The 23,397-nt window shown below is 39.6% G+C and overlaps 1 protein-coding gene and 1 long non-coding RNA gene across 2 annotated transcripts in view; one reads left to right on the top strand and one right to left on the bottom strand.

Moving 5' to 3' along the window:
* The first annotated feature begins 797 nt into the window (after positions 1 to 797).
* Positions 798 to 23,397, top strand: part of COL1A2 (collagen type I alpha 2 chain) — a 36,674-nt gene continuing 14,074 nt past the window's right edge. Inside the window, exons 1-31 of the mRNA XM_061413462.1 lie at positions 798 to 1,042; positions 2,232 to 2,242; positions 4,073 to 4,087; positions 4,732 to 4,767; positions 5,984 to 6,076; positions 7,359 to 7,406; positions 10,478 to 10,522; positions 10,611 to 10,664; positions 10,756 to 10,809; positions 11,130 to 11,183; positions 11,633 to 11,686; positions 12,222 to 12,275; positions 13,792 to 13,836; positions 14,133 to 14,186; positions 14,289 to 14,333; positions 14,695 to 14,748; positions 15,334 to 15,432; positions 15,554 to 15,598; positions 15,699 to 15,797; positions 16,289 to 16,342; positions 16,497 to 16,604; positions 16,976 to 17,029; positions 17,131 to 17,229; positions 18,153 to 18,206; positions 18,647 to 18,745; positions 19,120 to 19,173; positions 19,872 to 19,925; positions 20,078 to 20,131; positions 20,658 to 20,711; positions 21,696 to 21,740; positions 23,106 to 23,204. Of these exons, the coding sequence (XP_061269446.1) occupies positions 973 to 1,042; positions 2,232 to 2,242; positions 4,073 to 4,087; positions 4,732 to 4,767; positions 5,984 to 6,076; positions 7,359 to 7,406; positions 10,478 to 10,522; positions 10,611 to 10,664; positions 10,756 to 10,809; positions 11,130 to 11,183; positions 11,633 to 11,686; positions 12,222 to 12,275; positions 13,792 to 13,836; positions 14,133 to 14,186; positions 14,289 to 14,333; positions 14,695 to 14,748; positions 15,334 to 15,432; positions 15,554 to 15,598; positions 15,699 to 15,797; positions 16,289 to 16,342; positions 16,497 to 16,604; positions 16,976 to 17,029; positions 17,131 to 17,229; positions 18,153 to 18,206; positions 18,647 to 18,745; positions 19,120 to 19,173; positions 19,872 to 19,925; positions 20,078 to 20,131; positions 20,658 to 20,711; positions 21,696 to 21,740; positions 23,106 to 23,204 (1,857 nt within the window). The 5' untranslated portion in view covers positions 798 to 972. The remainder of the gene's footprint in view (positions 1,043 to 2,231; positions 2,243 to 4,072; positions 4,088 to 4,731; positions 4,768 to 5,983; positions 6,077 to 7,358; positions 7,407 to 10,477; positions 10,523 to 10,610; positions 10,665 to 10,755; positions 10,810 to 11,129; positions 11,184 to 11,632; positions 11,687 to 12,221; positions 12,276 to 13,791; positions 13,837 to 14,132; positions 14,187 to 14,288; positions 14,334 to 14,694; positions 14,749 to 15,333; positions 15,433 to 15,553; positions 15,599 to 15,698; positions 15,798 to 16,288; positions 16,343 to 16,496; positions 16,605 to 16,975; positions 17,030 to 17,130; positions 17,230 to 18,152; positions 18,207 to 18,646; positions 18,746 to 19,119; positions 19,174 to 19,871; positions 19,926 to 20,077; positions 20,132 to 20,657; positions 20,712 to 21,695; positions 21,741 to 23,105; positions 23,205 to 23,397) is intronic.
* On the bottom strand, positions 11,336 to 19,046 carry LOC133245837 (uncharacterized). The gene is made up of 2 exons (XR_009735780.1): positions 18,878 to 19,046; positions 11,336 to 12,553 (listed from the first exon to the last, which is right to left on the bottom strand). It is a non-coding gene; the product is annotated as an uncharacterized LOC133245837 (long non-coding RNA).

Here is a 23,397-nt window from a genome sequence, read left to right on the forward strand (position 1 = left end):
GTGGTCGATCTGGTCTGCTGGCAAAGCCCATTCTCCCCGGTGCGGGAGGCCACGCTGCCACTAGCGCACATCTCTCCCTTTCAACAGTGGGTCTCCTCGGGACTCCAAGTCCACCCTCCAACAAACGGAACCCCCCTCTCATCCTTCCCCGGAGCCAGACGAGAGAGGGAGCGTTACTTCTGAAAAAGTGGGCGCACACACGCCCCAGAGTTGGAGAAAAACGGGGCGGGGGTGAGGGGCAGGGTGGAGGGGGCGGAAGGAGGGCGGCCTCCGGGTGCGCCACGCTGTCGGACCCGTTCTGGGTCCTCTGCCCCCAGGGCCCTCCACCCTGCCGGTGGCCCGCAGGGCACAAGGTAGGCAGGGCTGGACAGCTCCCGCTTTGATCTCTGGGCTCCGGTCCCTTCTCCAGCTGCCGGGCTGCCGCCGAGAGCTGCAAACTCTGCCCACGTCGGTGTCAGCAGAGCCCTCCGACGTGTCCATAAGTGTTTCCAAACTTGGAAAGGGCGGGGAGGTGGGGGGAGTTGGGGGGAGGAAGGCCAGAGCGGGGGATGGGGAGGGCGGAGGTATGCAGACAGCGAGTCAGAGTTTCCCCTTGAAAGCCTCAAAAGTGTCCACGTCCTCAAAAAGAATGGAACCAATTTAAGAAGCCAGCCCCCGTGGCCACGTCCCTCCCCTCGCTGCACTCCCTCCTCGGCGCCCCCGCAGTCTCCTCCCAGCTGTGGCTGCCCGGGCCCCCAGCCCCAGCCCTCTCATTGGTGGAAGCGCTTTTGGAGGCACCCTCGGGCCGGAGAAACTTGGGCCGTATAAATAGGGCAGATCCGGGCTTTATTATTTTAGCACCAAGGCGGCAGGAGGTTTCGGCTAAGTTGGAGGTACTGGCCACGACTGCATGCCTGCGCCCGCCAGGTGATACCTCCGCCGGTGACCCAGGGGCTCTGCGACACAAGGAGTCTGCATGTCTGAGTGGTAGACATGCTCAGCTTTGTGGATACGCGGACTTTGTTGCTGCTTGCAGTAACTTCGTGCCTAGCAACATGCCAATGTAAGTGCCTTCAGCTTGTTTCGGGCAGTCTGGGGAAGAGGTTATAGGGGTGGGCAGGAAAACCTGGTCTGAAATGGAAAACCTCGCCAAGTTCCAGGTACAGCTAGGAGGGCAGGCTCTCTGGCATGTGGAGAAACGCTGGCATATAAGAGAAACGTGGAAAATACTGTAGAAATAAAAATCAAAAGAGGCTCTCGACTCTCGCCAAAAGTTAGGGAACTTTTTCTCTTAACTCGGAGTGAGGCTGTGAACTTCATCTGGATCCTCCAGCTAGTGAAGCTCAAAGGGATCAGAGAATCTTTTTCTTTAAGGATGAGATGTTATCTGACATGACCAAGGAAGCCAAAGGCCTCCACCTAAAAGGCCCCATAACTGCACTGATGCCCACCTCTGTGAAACCTGAGGCCTGGTTTAGAAAACCCTTTAATTAAGTTATTAAAAAAAAAAACTCACGCCCTAAAGACTTTTCTTTTCTGGGTGTTTTAAGACTGGTCTGGATGATGGTGACCATGAGGCGCCCTCTGGAGGGAGGACAAGGAGAGCACAGGGGACCAGGGCTTAAGGCTCGCGGAGTCACCATTTAAAGACTCCACAGGGTTATACAGAGAATGTCTGCATTTCTCCTTGAACCCAGTCCCAAAAGCTAGTCAGTGTTTCCCGGCAAGGAAAATGGATACTTTCTGAAATGTAATTAGCTTCTCATTTCATTACCTGATCATGGAAATGGTAATATGATTTAGCTAAAATCTGCCCTGCCTTTTGTTGAGCCTGAGAGTTATCTCTTTAACATGTTCCCAGTGACAGGCATTCTGAACTTAGCAAGTTGGGAAATTATCAACACTGATCTGGGTCTCAAGAGACCCAGGTTTTTCCCATGACTCTGCCAATAATTTATCATGTGACTGTGGACAAGTCAAACTGAGCCTTTTCTAAAACACGGCATAGAAACTGGATGGACTCCAAGGCTGCTTTCCAGCTGTAGGTTTTATGACCCCATTGGGTATCTGGCCACACCCAACACTCTAAAACTTGGCTCCACCCATATGCCACGGTGTCTACCATTGCATCATTACTGATGCATTTGTGTGTGTGTGTTTTCTCCCTTCATCAGCTTTTAGTATACACACTGTGAATACTAAGGAATAATTGCATTGAACTAATTCACATTACCAGGTGCATTTTTTATGAGATCTGAGGGTGGTAGGGGAAAAGGGTCTTCTCCTAAAGATGAAAATAAACCTCGGGAAGTTTGAAGGTACAAAGGACAATTCAACTTCTCATCAATATCCAACCCCAGTCTGAATAAAAGTTACCCAACACACATTCTTCAAAATGGCTCAGTCTGAATAATTAGAAGGCAAATTTCCAAAACCATGAGGACTTCCGTTAATCAAGCCCAGGCATAATTATTCTTCCTACTGATGAACACAATGAAGTAAACATATCATTTTTCTAATTTAAAAGTAATTCTCATAAATTGCCCTTAAATATCAGGGCTGGATGTGGTCCACCCTCCTGAATTGTGACTGCTACAACAGATGTTCTCACTCCAAATGACACACTTCTTGGCCACCTAATTAAAGCAATTTTTGGGGTGATTCATTTTGTTGCCAGCTTGGCCACATTTATATCCTGTGTTAGCCTGTAATTTTTATACTGTAGGAGCGGAATTCAGTCTTTAAGGACTTAAAGCAATTATGGCAAAGGGGGAGGATACTACTTTGGTGTATTTTTCCCATTATTTTTCTAGATCTTTAATGCAGTTTTTTCCATTTATACAGAGCAATTCTTTCTCAGGGCCAAAAGTGATATATGTTGGTAAAATGTCCTTACCTAATTTAAGTGAACCTATTTAAAGCAAAACTTCAGGTGTATAAATGAATCCATTTTCATGGTGACTAATTCACAAATTAGTCCTTTTGAAAAAGGACATTAAGAATGGTACAAACACTGTAATGTTAATGTTATATAAAAAACCAAAATCTGCTTTAGGTAATGTAGTTTCCTAAATTTCTCCCCTTTTAAATTTCTAAGTATCAAAAATTTTCTAAACTACAAATTATTACTCATCAATCTGCTGGTTTTGCTCACATTCAGTGAGTCACTGTGCAATTTACCATCATAATTACTAAATATTACAAGTATCCTTTAGACACATTAATGTTTCACAGCATTTATAAAATAGTAAATAATTAACAATTTAATTCAAAGTATATTTACACATTAATATTTAAAACAAATGGTCCTGTTGATCCCTGCCATAATTTTGACCTGCATAATTTCCAAGTCATTAGAATATTCTTAATAAAAAATACAACTGGTCCTTTAATTAGGTAAGTCAGTTTTATAGACAAGTATACCCATTTGTTAATCACTGCTGGTGATCAGTGAAATAATACTAATAATTATTTCTTTTTTCCCTTTTTCTCTATAGCCTTACAAGAGGTGAGTACAATTATTTTTAGAATTTTTAATTTTAGACTTTGATTGCCTTGGCCACAGTAGTCGTCTCTGGGGAAAGAAAAGGAAGCTATATTGGTATTGACCAACCTGAATTTCCGAAAAAAATCAAGAGTTAAGGTAGTCCAGCCTTTCTGGTTGCCTTAGCAAGTACCCACCCCAGTTTCCAAAATGGGCGGGGCTACTGAATAAGGCCACCCTAAAACCTACACCCATAAGAAAAGAAGAATAAATAATTCAGTGGAAGGTTGGGTGTTAGCACCAGCTTCCCCGGAGTTAGACTTCATCTAGCTAGAGAATTTTGTCACTCCCTGGAGTCATCTGCAAGATTGTTATGAGCAAATTCTTAGCTCATGAGCTGAATTTGAGGTATAATTATAGATAAGTATATATCTGAGATCTGTACATATTTTTATTGGTAAAATGTAAATTGTACTTTGAAATATTAAGATAATAATAATGTGCAGTATGTATAATTTGTAAGTGTATTTGTATACTACATGGAAATGGGAGCCATTTTTAAATTTATACAGTTTTCCTCATAATAATCTTTTACTTATTCTCTTCTAGGCAACTGCAAGAAAGGTAAGAGTCTAATATTTCTCTGTATCTGAAATGATCAGAGATAACTTAGAGTTTAACTAAACTTATGGTACACTACAGAAGGAATACACCTTGTCAAGATTTTGTGCATATGAATATGCATTAGCTAAACCATAGAATGAAGTAGCTTTGATATGTAAGATAACAAAGTTTTATTATCTTCCAGAGTCATCTCTAATTATATTTATATTATACAACTGGTGACTTACATACTAAAGGAAAAGAAAAGATTTATTTTGTTCTAGAGACGAACTGAGTATCATATTAATTATAGGTAGTAGACAAAAGTTTATTTTAAAGAGCTTTGACTATATAAACATGCTGTTATTGATGTTACAAAATGATAATTTTATCCACAGAAATTATCTTTCTAAAAATAGTGGTTACAATATTGGCCCTAATGCTGGAGACTATAGCCTCCAATCTCCCAGCGTAAAACAAAATTACATGTAATTATAATAAAAACAAAAAACTTTTATCTATTTTATTGTGCTATTTTTATAGCTACTATCTAGTAACATTATGGTTAGATCAGACTCCTGACTAATCATTATCAAGAATGCTTTGCTCATTCACTGGAAATTGCTTAGACATTTATTATTGTGCTGTTTGTATCTTCCTTATAGGGCCCAAGTGGAGATAGAGGACCACGCGGAGAAAGGGTGTGTAATTTTTGAACTATTAAAGAGCTTTGGCCCATATTTTAATAACTACATATTAGAAACTACAGGAGTCTGACAGTTTATAAAAATGTTATGTATCCAGATAATTGCCTACCTTTTAAGCAGATAATGCCTTACAGAAAGTGAATGAGCATTATTCTACATAATCAATATTATTTTTAGGTCAAGATTATCCTTTAAGAAAGCAAACCTATTATAGATAGCCATATTCTTTGCATGGTCTATCTTTCTTTGCTTGAAGTTGACATGTCCAACACATAGATGAGGGAGAGGTGCCTACCCACTACAACATGACCCTTCCCTTTTTCAACATGCTTTGTTTACTTTTCAAGTAAGATCTCTGATGTAGGCTGAATGTAATAGTGAACCAGCAGTCAACAACATGTTTCTGTTTAAATTAATAAATGTATAGGTTAGGCTTGCATTTTTTTCATGGTATTCTTAGATCTTGCTATATTTACGTGGTATCAATATATAAATACCCATACCTTGTAACCATTGAGAAGTGCAGACTTCAATGTATTCCACTCCAGCAATTTATTACAGGTAGGATTATGTCAGTAAATTACTTTAACATAAATAGTATTAATGGTAGGAAAACTGCAGGATTTTCTATACTGTGATGACTATTAAGTATCATTTCATCTACTTTTCACACATAACATACTAAAATAATTGAGTAAATTCATCAATCAGAAATTGACCGTCAATATACATAGTATATCTGGAGAAGGAAATGGCAACCCACTCCAGTATTCTCTTGTCTGGAGAATCCCATGGACAGAGGAGCCTGGCGGGCTACAGTCCATGGGCTTGCAGGGTCGGACACGACTGAGCGACTTCACACATACATAGTATATCACTGTGCACTGTTAACCATATGAATTTATAGCTATAAGTTTTAGCTTTATTTGAATACTGGAGCTCCTTTATGCTTCAATAACAAATGGCTGACATAGTCCTCTTCCAAGAGGAACTATCCTGTCCTGTGTCTTCTTTGGACACCAGCTACTAAACCTCCTTCTAAAACAGACCTGTATCAATAGTGACAAATGTGGCAGTTTAAACGTCCACATCACGTGTACCTTCTGACCAACTTCTGACCTTGTCGCATGGATTCTGAGGGCTCCTTTCTGAAGTACAGGTCTCCATGGAGTTTGTCTAACCCTGAGGTAATTCACTTTTTCCATCACAGGGTCCACCAGGCCCACCAGGCAGAGATGGTGATGACGGCATCCCAGGCCCTCCTGGCCCCCCTGGCCCTCCTGGCCCCCCTGGTCTTGGCGGGGTAAGGTGTCTTTAAGTATCGTTAACTTCAGTTTCTTGTACCTGTATTGGAAGAAGACTCATTGGGGGATTTATTTTTAGTGGTTTTGAGGGAGAGTCTGCTATTTGGATATTAGTATAGTATTTTATTTCATTTCTTTGGTTTCTTCATTCAAGATTCTGCTTTGGCACATCTCTTTGTGCGCCCTTGTCAATTACAGGACAGCTCTTTGTGTTCACTGAAGGTGGCTGCAGCCCTCGCGACCATTATTTAATTTGGGAATTTAATATCTTTTATCAATGGGGCACAAATAAGAGGTGTTGCATAATTAAAAAGTTTGATTAGATTGAATTATAAATGAAATCCCTGATCTTAAGCAATTTCACAAACATCCTACTCTTTTTATTCTCCTTGGCTTGAAGTCTGCAGAACCAACATTCAAAGCCATTTTGGGTTTAATTTGCTTGAAACTAATTTGAGAAAAGTACATTTCCCTTTTTCATTAATATCTTCTTTTAGCTTTATGCTTTAACAATGGTATGAGCGCCAAATGGCCTCACTGCAGGAAGAAAAACATATTTGCTTAATTGGTTAGCACTATGAATCAGAAGCCTGATTCTAATACCCAACTATATGCCAGTAAAATAAGACCTTTCTCCCCCAAAGATCTTATTATGATTGCTTATCTACTGAGTGCATTAAAAAGCACCTTCTTTAATAGATCTACCACTATAAGAGAGATCTTTAACAGTAAAGCTATTACTGTGAACTATTTTTTAAAAGTTTAATCTTCCAAGGGGCATTTTAATTTAATTTTGCTCTAAACTTGAATACTCTTTATACTCTTGTTGAAACTACAGCAAGAAAAAGATCCCTTAGTCGTTTTGTATAGTTCCAGAGGAACAGGGCAACAGGTGGAAATGCAAAGTTGTTCTCTTGGTTTCTGCTTTAATTTATCAGGGGCCCCCACTGACTTTTAAAGTTTAGAAAGCTCTCTTCCTCAATGTACAGGTAGAGGGTGGGGACTGAAGTGAGAAGGTTAACAGGGAAGGAAAAGTTTCAAAATAAAGTAGGGAAGTTCCCTATTTCAAACTTGGGGTGGCCCTAAATTTTAAATTCTTAAAATTTTTTAGGAATTTAGCTCAGTAGGGAAGTCTAAATTAAGAATGATGTAAAAAATACTGCTCCCTTTTAAACATCAACAGAAAAATCTTTAAAAGTAGAATGAGAAAAATGAACTATATGGCCAATAGTTATTTTATATATATATATATATTTTTTTTTTTCTTTTTCTCCCATCTAGAACTTTGCTGCTCAGTTTGATGCAAAAGGAGGTGGTCCTGGACCAATGGTATGTTTATCTCTAATTTTTATCTTAGCCAAAAAATTACTAAATAGGGAATTTACTTTATGTTTAAAGTTCACATAGCCATTTATTTAGCTACTTAGGTTAATAGTACTCAGATCAGATAAAAGCAGTAGGTATTTTTGTATTCTAATCTATAAAAATCTAAGCTTAGGTAAAGGGGTTCCATTTTCTCTACAAACATGCTTCCTTATGATAGATCAGATATTTATTTCCAAGAAATAATCTCTGGAAATAGTAACCGTAATTTAAGCAAACCAATTTAATTTAGAAGAGTGATCACTCTAATTAACTTTCTTATACCCTTTAATATTGCACAGAATTTTAGGCAACCAATAGAGACACAGAACTATTAAGTTCTATGAACTTGCTGGAAAGGATCAGCAAGTTCTAGTCTAGATCAGCAAGTTCTACTCTAGCCCATTCATTTTCTCTGTGTGTGTGTATTAGTCAGTCAGGCGTGTCTGACTCTTTGTGACCGAATGGACTGGGGCCCATCAGGCTCCTCTATCCATGGAATTCTCCAGATAAGATTACTAGAGTGGGTTGCCATTCCCTTCTCCAGGGTATCTTTCCAATCAAGGATTGAACCCAGGTCTCCCGCACTGCAAGTAGAGTCTTTACCATCTGAGTCACCGAGGAAGCTCATTTTCTATTTAGAGAGTTCAAGGTCTTTCCCAAGGACATACATGTGGTTAATGACAGAATGTCAGGCAAGATGTCTGATAGTCAACATCATAGCTTATGTATCTAGTACTTGAATAAAACATTACATCATTCAACAAGTATTTACCAGTTATCTTCGATGAGACCCAAACTCTATTATGCCTTTGGGATACAAACAGTGACTGTGACAGATTCTCACCATCTCTCAAGGAATTAATAACATAGGAAATGTTTCTTTTTATCCATTTTTGATAAAAAATTCTTTTTAAAGTCTGATTAATTATAAATCAGTATAGGAGAGAATATGACTGTGGTGATAAAAGTCTATCTTTTACAAGTAAACCTTCTCACAAGCATTAGTGAGTTTTGTTAGGGAAAAAAAAAACTGATAAGAAAATGCAAAATATATACTCGGATGTATAAAACAGAGGGGGAAATTGCTACAAGTAAAAACATTAAGTTGATTAAACACTGCAGTTTAGTACGTAGCCACACATACTTTAGTGATTTTTTAATTAATTATTTGCAAACAAAAGTATTTATCTGCCCAAAGTTGAGATAGTCCTTAAAATATAAATTTTACCTGGACAATGTATACAACGCTCTGTCTTCAAAAGATGTTCTGCCGTAGCTAATAGTCCGCAATAAACTGATACACCGTAAGGGCAAGACAATATTTTCTGTAAATTAAAACTCTCACTTGAGAAGTAATAGGCCTTTAATTGATGATTTCCAATTTCCTGATTTTGCTGGTAATTTAAAGCATTCATAGCTGAAATGAGGAAGTAGAGATTTTCTCTTGGCTTTGTTTATACTGGATATTTGAAATTAGCCATTTCAGCTAATGCTGGACATTAAAAGCAGTACCCATATCTCAAGAAGAAGCTTAAAAAAAAAAAAAAAACTAACTCATTAATTAAAAAAAAAAAAACACCTACATAAGTCTGGTAAGTTAATATGGATTTCAGATTTCCCTGACTTCGGAACATCTTTCTGGTGGGCAGAAAGCATTATGTTTTACTTTTAAATATCAGTGAAATATAATTTAAGCTTGCACATTGACAGGCATTCACAGATATATGTAATCAACAGATATTTGTTTCACAAACAGACAAGATAGGTAGCAATAAAGCATTAAAATAAATTTCCATGTTGGAAAATCAATAACTATAAAACCCCAAAGGGTTCTTCTCTGAATTAATGAGTAATCATCCTGTACCTAACAGCCTCCACAAAATAAACTACTTTTTATGGAAATGAAATTGTTGCAAATACATGGAAAAATGAATAAATATAATTAAAAATTCATGGTGTCAAGGAAAATTATTTTTTAATATACCCCTGAAAATGTTATTTTGACTGAATAGTGACAGTGTTTCTTTTAACATGGAAGCAATTTCTAAAACCAAAAAAAAATAATTCTTATAATTAAAATGATGTGTTTTTAAAAAAATCCGTATTGTTTCACTCTGGGCATTAATACAGTGGGGCAGACTTGACTGCAGAGTCCCCATAGACAAGTTACCTGAGGCTTGTTTGTGCAGTATTTTCAGCATTAGAGGCACGGCCCCTACAGAAGAAATTGCATGGGCCTTGCAAAGGGGGCTCACAGGCGTATGCAGCTCCCAAACCAGCGACGCTTGGTCTGAATCTGTGTGCTACAGAATGAAGAACCAAGGGGAGAACAGTCCGCTGCCATTTGGGCCATATTTTCAATAATGATAACATATAATAGATTCTTCCAGTAGGACATTTCAATAGTATTTTATTTTTCCTTCACCCCTTACTACAACCACTCTTGTTTGACATTTTCACCAGCCACTAATAGCTTTTAATGGAGCCTTAAGATTATAACAAAGATTACAACATAAGATTATTAAACAAAAGATTATAACCTCCCTCTAATCATTAAGAAAGAGTTTCTATCCTTTGCAATTTATGCCCCTTGTGGCAAGAAAAACACCAGTTTCCTAGCTAGGTATGATATGAGGAGATGACATATGATCAAGGAAATCCAGATGGAAATGCTTCACTGGCTGAATGCACGGTAGTTGTATATTCTGTACCATCCAAAGACCGAGTCACTTCATTTCATTAGAAGAATCTCAGTATGCCCAATTACACACGAATTTAAGGAACTGGTGGCCACGCCATCTAACCAAGTTATGGTCTAGATTAGGAGAAGAGGTGAAAGCAAAGGCAGAGAAACAGTGGAAGAAACTTGGGTCAGTAAATGCTTCCTTGGGAGGGACAAAAACTTATGAAATGAAACCAGGACAGTTCTGTTCATTGGTGCATCACAGACTGTGGCACTGCCGAGCTCGTCCTGTCTAATCCACCCCGAAGCCAGGATGACTTGCCAGTGCTAACTGTGTCTGTCCTCTTCACAGGGGCTGATGGGACCTCGCGGCCCTCCTGGGGCCTCTGGAGCCCCTGTAAGTACTGGGAGCCTGTACTCTATCTTATGTAAAGAAGACAGAATTACATAAAGGCTTGGAGTGTGACTTACTGTGTTTCTTGTAGGGCCCTCAAGGTTTCCAGGGACCTCCGGGTGAGCCTGGTGAACCTGGTCAGACTGTGAGTACTTTTCCCCCTGTGTGATAAGTATTTTTTTCAAGAGGTTTATTAATATAGCATTAACAAAATGAGGGGTCTTCTGTTTTCCCAGGGTCCTGCTGGTGCTCGTGGCCCGCCTGGCCCTCCTGGCAAGGCTGGTGAGGATGTAAGTATTTACTCGTAAGCATTTCTAAGTGTGCCATTTAAATACTCCTGCCTCAAATAGAATTTCTAGATTCAAATGAAGTATTCTGCCAAAAGCTGAATATGCCTGATGTAATTCTCCCCATATGGAAAATAATATTTTAATGAAATAATGATTAATTTTCTTGCATTTAAGGAAATATCATTGTTAATTAGATACGTATCTGGATCCACTTTTTTATATAATGCGTTTTTCCCCCGGTTGTAAAAACCAAGATGTCCCCACTTTGATCTGATAGCTTACTAAGAAAAGGTTGACCCTGTGATGCTCTGATGTTTTAGGGTCACCCTGGAAAACCTGGACGACCTGGTGAGAGAGGGGTTGTTGGACCACAGGTAAGATTCTTTTTTTATAACAGCATTTAGTCCAAACATCGGAGGTATCTCATGTATAAAATAGTTGCTAAAACTAGAATCAGACGAAGTGGCAATGTAGATGTCGTACTTATGACACTCACTGGGGGCATCCAACAAATAAAGGAGCCTAGTTAAGAATGCATAGTTTTTATTAATGCTGATAATGTAACAGTAATGACAGTAAGCCTACTGTAAACAACTAAATTGTGGGTTCTCAGAGTATCATAGGATTAGTTACTCAAATTATAGCATCTTAATCACCTCTCTGTGCTTACACATAGCATCTTAATCACCTCTCTGTGCTTACACATATGCTAGTCTTTGATTCCAAGCTTGGACTTTGATGAGAAGAAACACTTTGGAAGGAAGAAATCAGGATCTTTTTATTTAGGATAAAAATGTCATCTGTCATCTGTGTTTCTTTTTAGGGTGCTCGTGGCTTTCCTGGAACTCCTGGACTCCCTGGCTTCAAGGGCATTAGGGTGAGCACCGTCTTTACCCACGAAAGAGAAAATGTTGATTACTTTTAGTAAACCCCTCAGATACCTTTAAACTTCTGGATAACACATATTGGTTCCAAATTCCTGGAATTTGCCCAAGTGGAGAGAGAGTTAAAGAGTAAGGTGGCCAGAAAGTAAAGTGGAATGTAGCTTTTTTTTTTTTTTTTTAAGTCTGTTCATAGCTTCCAAGAAATGAGGATCCTACAGAGAAAACTGTATAAAACGGGTGCAACTTAAGAGGTATTTAAAGTCGTCCGAAGATCATAAAATTATTAATGATGGAAAGTACGTGAGAGAGCATCTAGTTCTTCATGCTTCTCTTTCAAGTGAGGGAGGTTTAGTGACTTAGCTAGGGCAACAGAGGGAGTTTGTCGGGGGCTGGGGCACTGGGACTTCTTATTCTCCTGAAGCAGTCACAAGGTTCTTAGAGAAACAGTAACTGCGAAGATAAAAGATGTTTGAGTTGACCGATCACTGTAATGAAATAGCATTTTAATAATGAGGATTTGCCTTTCAGGGTCACAATGGTCTGGATGGATTGAAGGGACAGCCTGGTGCTCCAGGTGTGAAGGTAAATACTAAATCAGAAGTCCTGTTTTTAAAACGATTGTCATTTCCTATCACCATCAAACAAATATGTTTTACTGAAGGCTATTCATATTCATAAGTATATCTGATTTCCTCCTCAATACTTTAAATCCCTCAATGGTCAGGACTATGGGATTCTATAACAAAAGGCCAATTATTAATAATATTCATTTAATTTAATACCTATTAAATGATTGAGATAAAAATAATGTCAATAGTTTCTTCCTCCATTTCCTTTCCTCCTGTAATTTCAGTTGTTCTCTGCAGCCTAAATAAAAGTAAATAAACATATAATCAGATATTAGAACACTGTGTTATTTTAAACTGTAAATTCCCCTTTGCCATGCACTAATTAGATAGGTACATTCATGTCACAATACACTTTTCAACCTCTTTCCTGTGATTTATCTGCGCACACTCAAAAAAATTTTAATTAGGTAATTAAAGTCTCAGAAGTGTGTTATCTCTCGGCTGGGCTCTTCTCTGACAGCGTTTTCAACTATAAAATGTTCTCTCTCCTATTAAGGAGATAATGTGATATTAAAGTGAATACCAACGTAATTACAAATTAATGAGTAACGAATACTAGTGGGACCAGAAATGAACATGAATATGGAGAATATGTTCTAACTTTGCAGCTGCCACACAAATGGATAAGGTCAAACTTAGCCTCCCTGGAGCCTAAGATAATAGCTCCGACTACTAATCACAGCACCATCAAATGCTAGGGCTGCGAGGAGCCTTGGAGACGCTCTCATTTTGCAGATGGGGGAAACTGAGGCTTAAAGAGAGTGAGTGACTTGCCCAAAGTCACACATCTAGTAGAAGGGCACAGGCTAGAATTCCTGACTCCCACTCTAGGGCTTACTCACAAAGAACACACTTCAGATAAAAATCCTAGAAATGAAGCCTCTTAAATGGTCTCACAGACCAGGTTTCTTCTATATCTAAATTAGATTATCTTGAAGGAAAGTTCCTTTTCACGTGCCATAGTATTAAATTACCACCACCACCACCACCACCATGGTTTTTACTCAAGAATGTAGCTTGGAAATAATACAGCTCTATAAAATATTAGGAAACTTCAGATTTTCATGCATATTTTATAAAAGTAAAAATATTATGTTCAAAATAACTTTAAAGAGGGTAAATGTGTTGCAAGCAATTTACCGTATTGTCTCTTTTTATGTTATCGTTCTAATATATAAGCCTCGTCTAAATGATATCCAAAATCTAAGGGGAAAACTGGGGAAAGGGTAAATAACACGCGACCACGTCTCCCTAATACTGTGGTATCTTATATTATCTAAATAAAAACCCATATTTTATAAATTTTTAAAACTTACGTGATTGGCATAATTGAGAAACAGTCTATGTAAGAAATGTGACATGAATACATGAATGGTTGAAACTGAAGTGATGGTGTAAAAATTACCCAATCAGAAAAAAGTAATATACATATATAATGAATAAAAACTCAATCCTTCTTTTCCATGTAGGGTGAACCTGGTGCCCCTGGTGAAAATGGAACTCCAGGTCAAACGGTAAGTATTGATTACTTTACTGTAAATAAAAAATGTGTACACTCTTTGCAAGCTGGAACTTCTTTAATGTTTTTGCTAATTACCATTTCCCTTGGCATTGTATTCTTTGATATTTTTCTAATAGGCTTCTGCCTAGTTAATTGAAATCCATTACCTTTTAGTTGGAATTAGAACAAGACCTATTTATTTCCAGTGGATTCTTGCACATGTTAGAAATTGGAAAAAAGCAAATGACGCCTGTGACTTTTCCCTGAGTTAGCAATTCTGGATTTCATTGGAAATATTTCTGCTTCTAGGGAGCCCGTGGTCTTCCTGGTGAGAGAGGACGTGTTGGTGCCCCTGGCCCGGCTGTGAGTGCTTCCAGTTTGGTTCTTTTTTATTCTTTCTTAAAAGCTTCTAATATATGCCATTTAACTTTGCACTTGACTTTTTTTCCTCTCTTTTCTTCATAGGGTGCCCGTGGAAGTGATGGAAGTGTGGGTCCTGTGGGCCCTGCTGTAAGTTTTGACACTGAAGAATTTGGAAGGATTGGGAGCGTGGGATGGAGCTGTCTTCTTTATTAATTCCTTGTGAAATAACGCCATTTTAGACACCTTACCAAATGTTCTCTGAAGGGTCTGTTTATAAGAACTACTATCCTCGAGGCTTGTAATTGGTATGTAAAATAAAATCTACCTCACCTGGGATTCTTGGAATGTCTTCCCTCTGATAATATACCATTGACAACAGACTGGCTGTCAGTTTGCTCTTGGCCAATGTTAACTGTGGCCACACCACTCTAAGCCGCTTCAGTCTTCTCTCAATGTTTTGTGAATTTACTGGGAGGAAACTTCTCAGCACCGTCTCCTGTGATTTCAGGGTCCCATTGGGTCTGCTGGCCCTCCAGGCTTCCCAGGTGCTCCTGGCCCCAAGGTAAGAACGCCGGTGACCACTGTCGTTACCTGAAAACTTTTTATTGTGACGTGAAAGAAAGGGACTATGTTTGCAGGTAGCCGGTTACAGAAGAGCAGCTTAATTAGTCCTTCCTTCAAACTGGATACAGAACAGCTGGTTTTCTCTCTCTAAACCTGAAATAGATTATCTTTCTGTACTCTGAGCACAGTGGGCATAGATAAAGATGGTGGCATGGAAACTGATTCCATAGGGCTCCTCTGGCGTACTCTCTCAGACGAGCTGGAACTGACCAGTTGAGAACCAGAGTCTCTACCAAGAGAGACAGACGTAGATAGCAGATAGCCAAGATGGTCAAACCGGGCCAGGAAAATAGAAATGCAAACCCACAACTGTGGTGCATGCTCAGTCACTCAGTTGTGTCCAGCTCTTCACGACCCCTGCCTGCCAGGCTCCTCTGTTCTTGGAATTATCTGTGGTACCAGACCTCATAAGGGAAATTATTGCAATTCTGAAGAAATGTCATGAAACTTGGTGACCTAAAAGCAGAGATTTGCTGTCTCATTTTTTGCTGACTGATGCCTCGGTGTCTATTCCTGCTTTTAGGGTGAACTTGGACCTGTTGGTAACCCTGGCCCTGCTGGTCCTGCGGGTCCCCGTGGTGAAGTGGGTCTCCCAGGCCTTTCTGGCCCTGTCGGACCTCCTGTAAGTAGCCAGTGTCGTTAATCTAACCGAGCAGGAGGAAGGAAACGAAAGGAGTGAAGGCAGGATCATAGAACGGAAATACCCCTCTGAACCGTATCCTTCTCCCTTCTTTTCCTTACAGGGAAACCCCGGAGCCAATGGGCTTCCTGGCGCTAAGGGTGCTGCTGTGAGTATACGGCTAAAGCGCGCCACTGTGGCTGTCAGTGCGTTTAATGGGCGCTGTCTCTCATTGTCTCGTGATGGACCTTGCTGCCTTTCTTCCCCAGGGCCTTCCTGGTGTTGCTGGGGCTCCCGGCCTCCCTGGACCCCGGGGTATTCCTGGCCCTGTTGGCGCTGCTGGTGCTACTGGCGCCAGAGGACTTGTTGTAAGTGGTCGTGGCTGATGCTCCCCTCATTCTGAAATGCCGTCCCTACCATCCTTTCATCCCCGTCTAGACTTCCACTTGCCTTCTAATCATTCTCTTTCTTCACCAGCATTTTTAATGTGTATTTTTCCTATAAGTTCAGGCACCTGTATGTGTACCGTCTCCCCGCCTCTCTCTCTCACACACACACACACACTGTGTGTCCCCTCTCTCTCTCTCTCACACACACACACACACACACGCAGACACACCCACCCCTCCTGTTCTCCTGGAACATCACCCAGAGGTCAGGGAGGCACATCTCTGTGGTACCCGTCTCATCCTCTCAAGTCAAGACTATTCCCCTGTAGGCCGTTCACATGTGAACTGAGCGTATTTCATAGAGAACTAAAGCTCGCGTCACCTTGACTCGTGAGCAGTCCCGATGTTTGTCTCCCAGAAGACTGTGACAGATGTCTGTCATTTGACCGCTGTTTTGTATTGGACCCTAGGGTGAGCCCGGCCCAGCTGGTTCGAAAGGAGAGAGCGGCAACAAGGGAGAGCCTGTGAGTAGTTCTGTAGTCACAGTTTTAAGTAATTACTACTTTTTCAATCCAAAAAGTAATACTGTTGTTTTTAAGTTATTGCTTTTTCTCTAGCTGGATGTAAAGACAATTTTTATTTTCCTGCGTTTCCTTTTTTTTTTTTTTAATTAAATAGGGTGCTGTTGGGCAGCCAGGTCCTCCTGGCCCCAGTGGTGAAGAAGGAAAGAGAGGCTCCACTGGAGAAATCGGACCCGCTGGCCCCCCAGGACCTCCTGGGCTGAGGGTAGGTTCCAAACACTCTTGACACCCAGACACGCCAGAGGCACTCCTTCACTGGGAATTGGTTAGAATTACCAAGTGCATTTTCTAGATGAAGGAGGCATCTGCTTTCCATCTGCTGTCTTAAATCACTGACTCTCAATTTGATATGTTATAAAATTGGTCTGGAAACAGGGTTGACCTACTTTTGCAGAATGCTTCTCCCACACATTCCTTTGGGGTTTGGAGGAAGTTTTTTGGCTTGGTTTGTTATTGTATCCCCCGCTGAAGGGCATCAAGATTTCTTGCATGCGTGCCATGTTTCAATAAATTCTGTTCTACCTAATGGAAGAATTTTCTCTGATTTTCTTCTGTGTTTTGTGTACTTTCTTACAGGGAAATCCTGGCTCCCGTGGTCTACCTGGAGCTGACGGCAGAGCTGGTGTCATGGTAAGTTGTCCATTATACATATCCTGGAAAGGAACTTGATGCTTCTGGTGGTGGGTATGACACTGGCTTTAACAAGCTCCCCTCCCTCTTCTTTTAAATAGGGTCCTGCTGGTAGCCGTGGTGCAACTGGCCCTGCTGGTGTGCGAGGTCCCAATGGAGATTCTGGTCGCCCTGGAGAGCCTGGCCTCATGGGACCCCGAGTAAGTTTCAGATTGATTCTGAGAAAGTCACACCTGGCACTGTTTCCTTTTTTAAAGGGATGATTAATATTTGAAGACAACAATAATTTTTAAAAAACCAAAAGTTAATTTGTTAGTAAACTTGCTGACAGTTCTTTTTTTAATTTAACTTTATCAAAGCCAAGTAGATATTTTGACGAATTTAGTTAGTTCATAAATGTCCTATTTATTACTTGATACAATGGCTGTGAGGTTTTTGGAAGAATAGATTTATTTTAATATATCCAAATTAGGTTGGTTCTCCTATCAGCATGAATCTTTTATCTCAATTTGTGAGTTTTATATAAGGTGTTCACGAAATGTATTAGGACTATACATTATCAGGTTATTACATTCATAAGTGAGTCATTTTTCTAGCAATCACAAAGTGCTATAATGTATTCAGCATCACACTAGCCATGGAGAAATGACCTTTGGAGCCGTAGACGCTCTAATCCATAGCAATAGAGTAATTTTTTGCCTCCATTATCTCTTATGGATGGGTATCAACTGTAATTGTACCATAAATAAGTAATAAAGACACCAAACATAGCAATAAAAAAAATCCACTTTGAAAACTGCTTACTAAAAGTATTTGTTTTTCTATTACAAGATAGAAAAACATATACGTTTTGCCCATATGGTGTTGTTCAACAGTTTCTTGAGATATCTTTAAATGGGTCAGATGCACGAAAATTCAATAAAAGGAAAGGCATTTAAAATAGAATGAAGAAAGTTTTCAGAGCTTTTTCATACCTCCTGGCTAGGGCTGATATCCCTAATTTTTGCCCTAAGGCAACAAACAAAAATTGGGAGAAAAGTGCTTTTGTGACATTTCAATTCATTGGAACCGTGAGTAGATGTGTGAAAGTGCCAATAGGAAGGCATCCTCATTTGTTTTACAGGGTTTCCCAGGTTCCCCTGGAAATATCGGCCCAGCTGGTAAAGAAGGTCCTGTGGTGAGTATCACTTATATTTTCAAGGACACTTATTGCACCCTTATCAAGTCTATTCTGTAGCTTATTTACACATGAAGACGTTTATACTGAAAATAAGTATCAGCCACACATATGTCTGGGAATGCAAAGTAATAGATTGTAATTACAGAGTCCAAATGAGCACAGGAGGCAAAAGGAAAAAGAAACAGGGCAGGGAAAATGGAAGAGGGTGATAAGGTTTGGAAAAGAAGGAGAAGGGAGGGATTGTGTACAGGGGAGATTGACTTGGGTGCGTGTGTACTGACATCCTATTTGGAAAAGGAAAATGGATTCATGACATCTTCTAGAAGAAGTTCTATGCATTCAGAAGATGATTCTTTTCATCCCATGGCAGAATCATAAGCTTGAGGTTGTGAGATCCTGTAGATGCTGAGTGAACACTAAATAAACTCTGGTTTCAGGGTCTCCCTGGTATTGACGGCAGACCTGGGCCCATTGGCCCAGCGGGAGCAAGAGGAGAGCCTGGCAACATTGGATTCCCTGGACCCAAAGGCCCCAGTGTAAGAATCACCACCACCTCCTCTCCCTCAGCACTTCTTTGCGTCACATTTCATCAAAACTCTCATTTCTGTCTGGCATCAGTCCCCTCTACCTCAAGGGGTCCCTTTCAACACAAGAAAACTGTAACTTACCACTTAGCACATTAAAAGTTGACCTCCAGTATGTCATTGTGAAAACTCACATCCTGAGTTGCTTATGTCTGCGGACACAGCTGGACTTTATTGTAATCTAGATCTGCACAATGATGGGTCGTGCCTTAGATAACAGAATTCAAGGATGAGGAAGCTAAAAAAAAAAAACCAAGATATTCATATTTCAGAATTGTCATGGTTAATTTGACATTAAATGTATGTTTTTTAAATGTTTATTATAGGGTGATCCTGGCAAAGCTGGTGAAAAAGGTCATGCTGGTCTTGCTGGTGCTCGGGTAGGTGTTCATTTCTGTGTGACTCTATCCACGTGGTATTTATTCACACAGGATACACTCCTTGGAAAAGACCCTGATGGCAGGACAGATTGACGGCAGAGGAGAAGGGGGTGACAGAGGATGAGATGGTTGGATGGCATCACTGACTCAATGGACATGAGTTTGAGCAAGCTCTGGGAGATAGTGAAGGACAGGGAGGCCTGGCGTGCTGCAGTGCATGGGGGTCACGAAGACTTGGACATGACTGAACAACTGAACGACCACAACACATCTTTGAGGCCATTACATATCATTCCATCACTTTCTTTCTACAGTGGTACCCCCAAGGTTCCTTTTACAATCAAACAATGTCTTTTCTCTTTAACCACACTTAGAAGGCAGTGAGCTATAGAACAAATCAGAATGTATACTAAGTCAAAAATATTTATGGATGCTTTTGGCTTTTATTTAATTCATTTTGTGATTTAAAAGCTATGAATATGCTAGTAGCATTCTCTAGCCCTTCATCCATGGATTTCCCATAAGCCATATCAAAAAGTCAGTAGGCAGTATTTGGGCCTTGGTTGGGGACCCACAATATATTTAACTCATGCAAAAATGTCAAGCTTTGTTTTGAGGAAGTCACACGTGCTTTAGGGAACCTTATATTGTCTGACTCAGGAGTGACTGACACTGAGCCTTTCTGCTAAACATTTTAGGGCGCTCCAGGTCCCGATGGCAACAACGGTGCTCAGGGACCCCCTGGACTACAGGTGAGTATTCTCCCACTCTTGTCCTATTCTGCCCTAAAATGAATCTAATCCCGCAAAAATGGCCATTTCTGTTTCTTCTCCAGTCTGAAAGTTATGTAGCTAGAAAGCAAGGGTGGCATGTGCCTCTATGTAATCTTTCCTATCACTTTCAGGGTGTCCAAGGTGGAAAAGGTGAACAGGGTCCTGCTGGTCCTCCAGGCTTCCAGGTAAGTCAGCTAAAACATTCAGACTAGGGGTCCGTATGATTACTTTGGTCAGACTGTCCAGTGGTAAATCATTACACCACTCTCCCCTACCACACAGAACATGATTTCAGAACTGAAGCAAATAGATGGCAAGTGAGAAGCTGCTCACAGCTTCTCTGTGTAACACAGGGACCCCCCAGTCTGGTGCTCTGTCATGACCTAGAGGGGTGGGATTGGGGTGGGAGAGGCAGGGTGGCTCAAGGGGGAGAAGACTTGTGTATACTTATGGCTGATTTACAATGTTGGCAGGAACCAACACAGCACTGTAAAGCAATTCTCCAATTAAAAAATTTTTTAAAGAACTGAAGCAAAGAAGGGTACATGTTTTTCAAGGCAAACTTTTCTGTAATCCCTTCATAACAGTTATGAAGGGATTACAATATGGTTAGTGATCATATTGATATTAGATAGTTCCCCCCAAAACCAATTATTAGACAATCCCCCAAATATAGTCATAAAGATGGAGGTTTGTATTTTTTTCATCTAGGGTCTGCCTGGCCCTGCAGGCACAGCTGGTGAAGCTGGCAAACCAGGAGAAAGGGTGAGTAAAACAAGTGATCATAAATTTGCCTAAACTTGGGACTTTTCCTCTGTTTAATATCCTACTGCAGTGCAATTATGACATACAAAAGGAAACTTCATATTTCATATGTTAATGATAGTGTTCCACGTATGTTGGTACTGTTGGAGAGAATGAGCCAAGTTACTCATTTTCATTCAAATTACTTTGTTTTAAGGATTGAATGAAACATCATATTATGGAAGTGAAATATATCATGAACATTCCATTTAATAGCCTTACTTTTTTGTATTGTTCTTGGTAATGTTAAAATACAGATTATTTCCCTCTCCATAGAAAAGAAGTAAATGCACTGATTTTCCATCAAACTAGGCCCTGAAAAATTGCTTTTAATGTTTTTCTTGGCATTCAGACATGACACTGCTATTCACAATCAGGGCATGAGCTCTGAGTCATTTTATCTATAATTGTGATGAATGTGCTTCAATTCAGCTACATTCTGCGGCCTGCTCTCCTTTGTCAACAGTGGGGCACATTAAGGAGACAGCTGGTCAGTAATAAAGGAGATACACTTGGGTATACAATTAACTAGGTAATGGGCAGAATATGATTGTTTCTATTAAGAGAGCAGTCTGTTATATAACTAAAAATAGGCAATGTCTGATACTGTTCATCATCATTATTTATTATATTATCAAAGGAGAAGAGTCTTTTGTCACCTTTAAAGAAGCAATACACTAAATAATGAGAAACTAAAATTTTCTACCAGGTTCTAGGGGAGATCTATCTTTCGTATCAGTGGAATTCTCACTTTTTAAAAAATCTTTCCATACACCACGGAAAGTTTTCTTGTTCCTAACAGCCTGTGTACTTATACACTCATGGAGGTAGAGCCCATTTGGCTTTATTTTACTCTTTCAAAAATTTTCTAAACATCGTAAACATGAGTGGATCTAGAGAAAATACGAAAATGTCATACTTTATTTATTCCCATGTTTTGCCTAGGGTATCCCTGGTGAATTTGGTCTTCCTGGCCCTGCTGGTGCAAGAGTAAGTATTACTTTCATAAACTCCTGGCAATATTTTTAAAAGAAATATTGTGCTTTCTTCTAAAAACTATTGATGACCTTGTAACAACAAATTTCTGATACTCTTCTGTAGTCAAATCAATTTCTAAATTGATAATAGACTTTTGTGTCTAATTGCTCATATTTCTTATTAAAAATCCACAAGGTATAAAGAACAAAAGTGAACTAATATGTGTATTATATTCAGTGACTTATACACACATGTGAGGTATGTTTATATGATAGTGGCTTGACCTGAGCTAAAGAAAAGTAATATCCTATAAGATTTAAAGTCAATTTTTGCAATGCCTGTTGGTACTCAAAGCCTAAAATCTGAAATCATGAGCCTACTCTTATTTAAAAAATTAAATTTATATAATTTGCCTGTGGTCATTAGACTAACTGGAAAGATTGGTTGGCCCCTAAAGTATCCTGTTATGTAGTTAGTTACCATAAAGCTGGGATGCCTGCACAAATGTAGTGACATACGACCATTGGGAAGATCCCCTGGAGAATGAAATGGCAAGCCACTCCAGTCCTTTTGCCTGGAAAATTCCACAAACGGAGGATCCTGCTAAGCTACTATCCATAGGATTGCAAAGAGTCTCACAGGACTGAGCAACTTCATTTCTTCAGGACCATAGAACCAAATTGTAACAAGGGTCTTTGAAGCAGTTACAGTGTGGACTTACATGTTAAATATTCTGAACCATAGAATGCTATGTTGTAGTGATATTTATATGTAAATTGGGACATATTTAGATAGGTAGAAAAATAAATAGACATATATACAAATATACACATTTCATATATATATATATTCTGTTTTATATATATGTATACACACACACACACACATATATATATTATACCTGTTACATCCCTATTGTGTGCAATTGTAAAAAGAGAGCATAGATATGAGGATATATAATCTTATTTAAGATATATAAATCTTATTAAGATTTATAATCTTAATATTCTCACTGAAAATGATACAATCTTTCCCTTTGAATACTGTGTATAACTGGCATCTGTTTTTACCTATGGATCTATTAATATCACAGAAAAAGGCCAAAAAGAGGAAATGAATTCTAAAAGTTGAACATTATACTCGAGAGGCAACAGATTTTGACATTGTAGCCACAGACCACTAGAACTGAATAAGACCTTAGAGATTATCTCATCCCATCCTTTTGTTTTACTAGCAGAGAAATTATGGGAAAGTAATTGTAATTTGCTTGTAAATGGAGAGCTGGGATTCAGAAGCTAAACAAGCATGAACTCTGATGTATAACGTGATATCTCGGAAAATGATGAACAGCACAACACTTCTGCTTCCTTCCCACAGGGGGAGCGGGGGCCCCCAGGTGAAAGTGGTGCTGCTGGGCCTACTGGGCCTATTGGAAGCCGAGGTCCTTCTGGACCCCCAGGGCCTGATGGAAACAAGGTAAAATGTGATCTCTATTGCTGGTTTGGCCCAGTATGCTCTAGAATAAGTAAAATCCTTTACAATAGTAAATGAATTATTTCTCAGATTTTTTAAATTTACTTTCAGTTTGGTAATGATTTCCACCTCAGTAAATAACAGTCTGATTCTAGTAGACCCAAATTATTCCAAAGGAAGCAAAACCCCAGTGTTG

This window comes from Bos javanicus, chromosome 4 (assembly GCF_032452875.1).
Source record: "Bos javanicus breed banteng chromosome 4, ARS-OSU_banteng_1.0, whole genome shotgun sequence".
Taxonomy (NCBI): domain Eukaryota; kingdom Metazoa; phylum Chordata; class Mammalia; order Artiodactyla; family Bovidae; genus Bos; species Bos javanicus.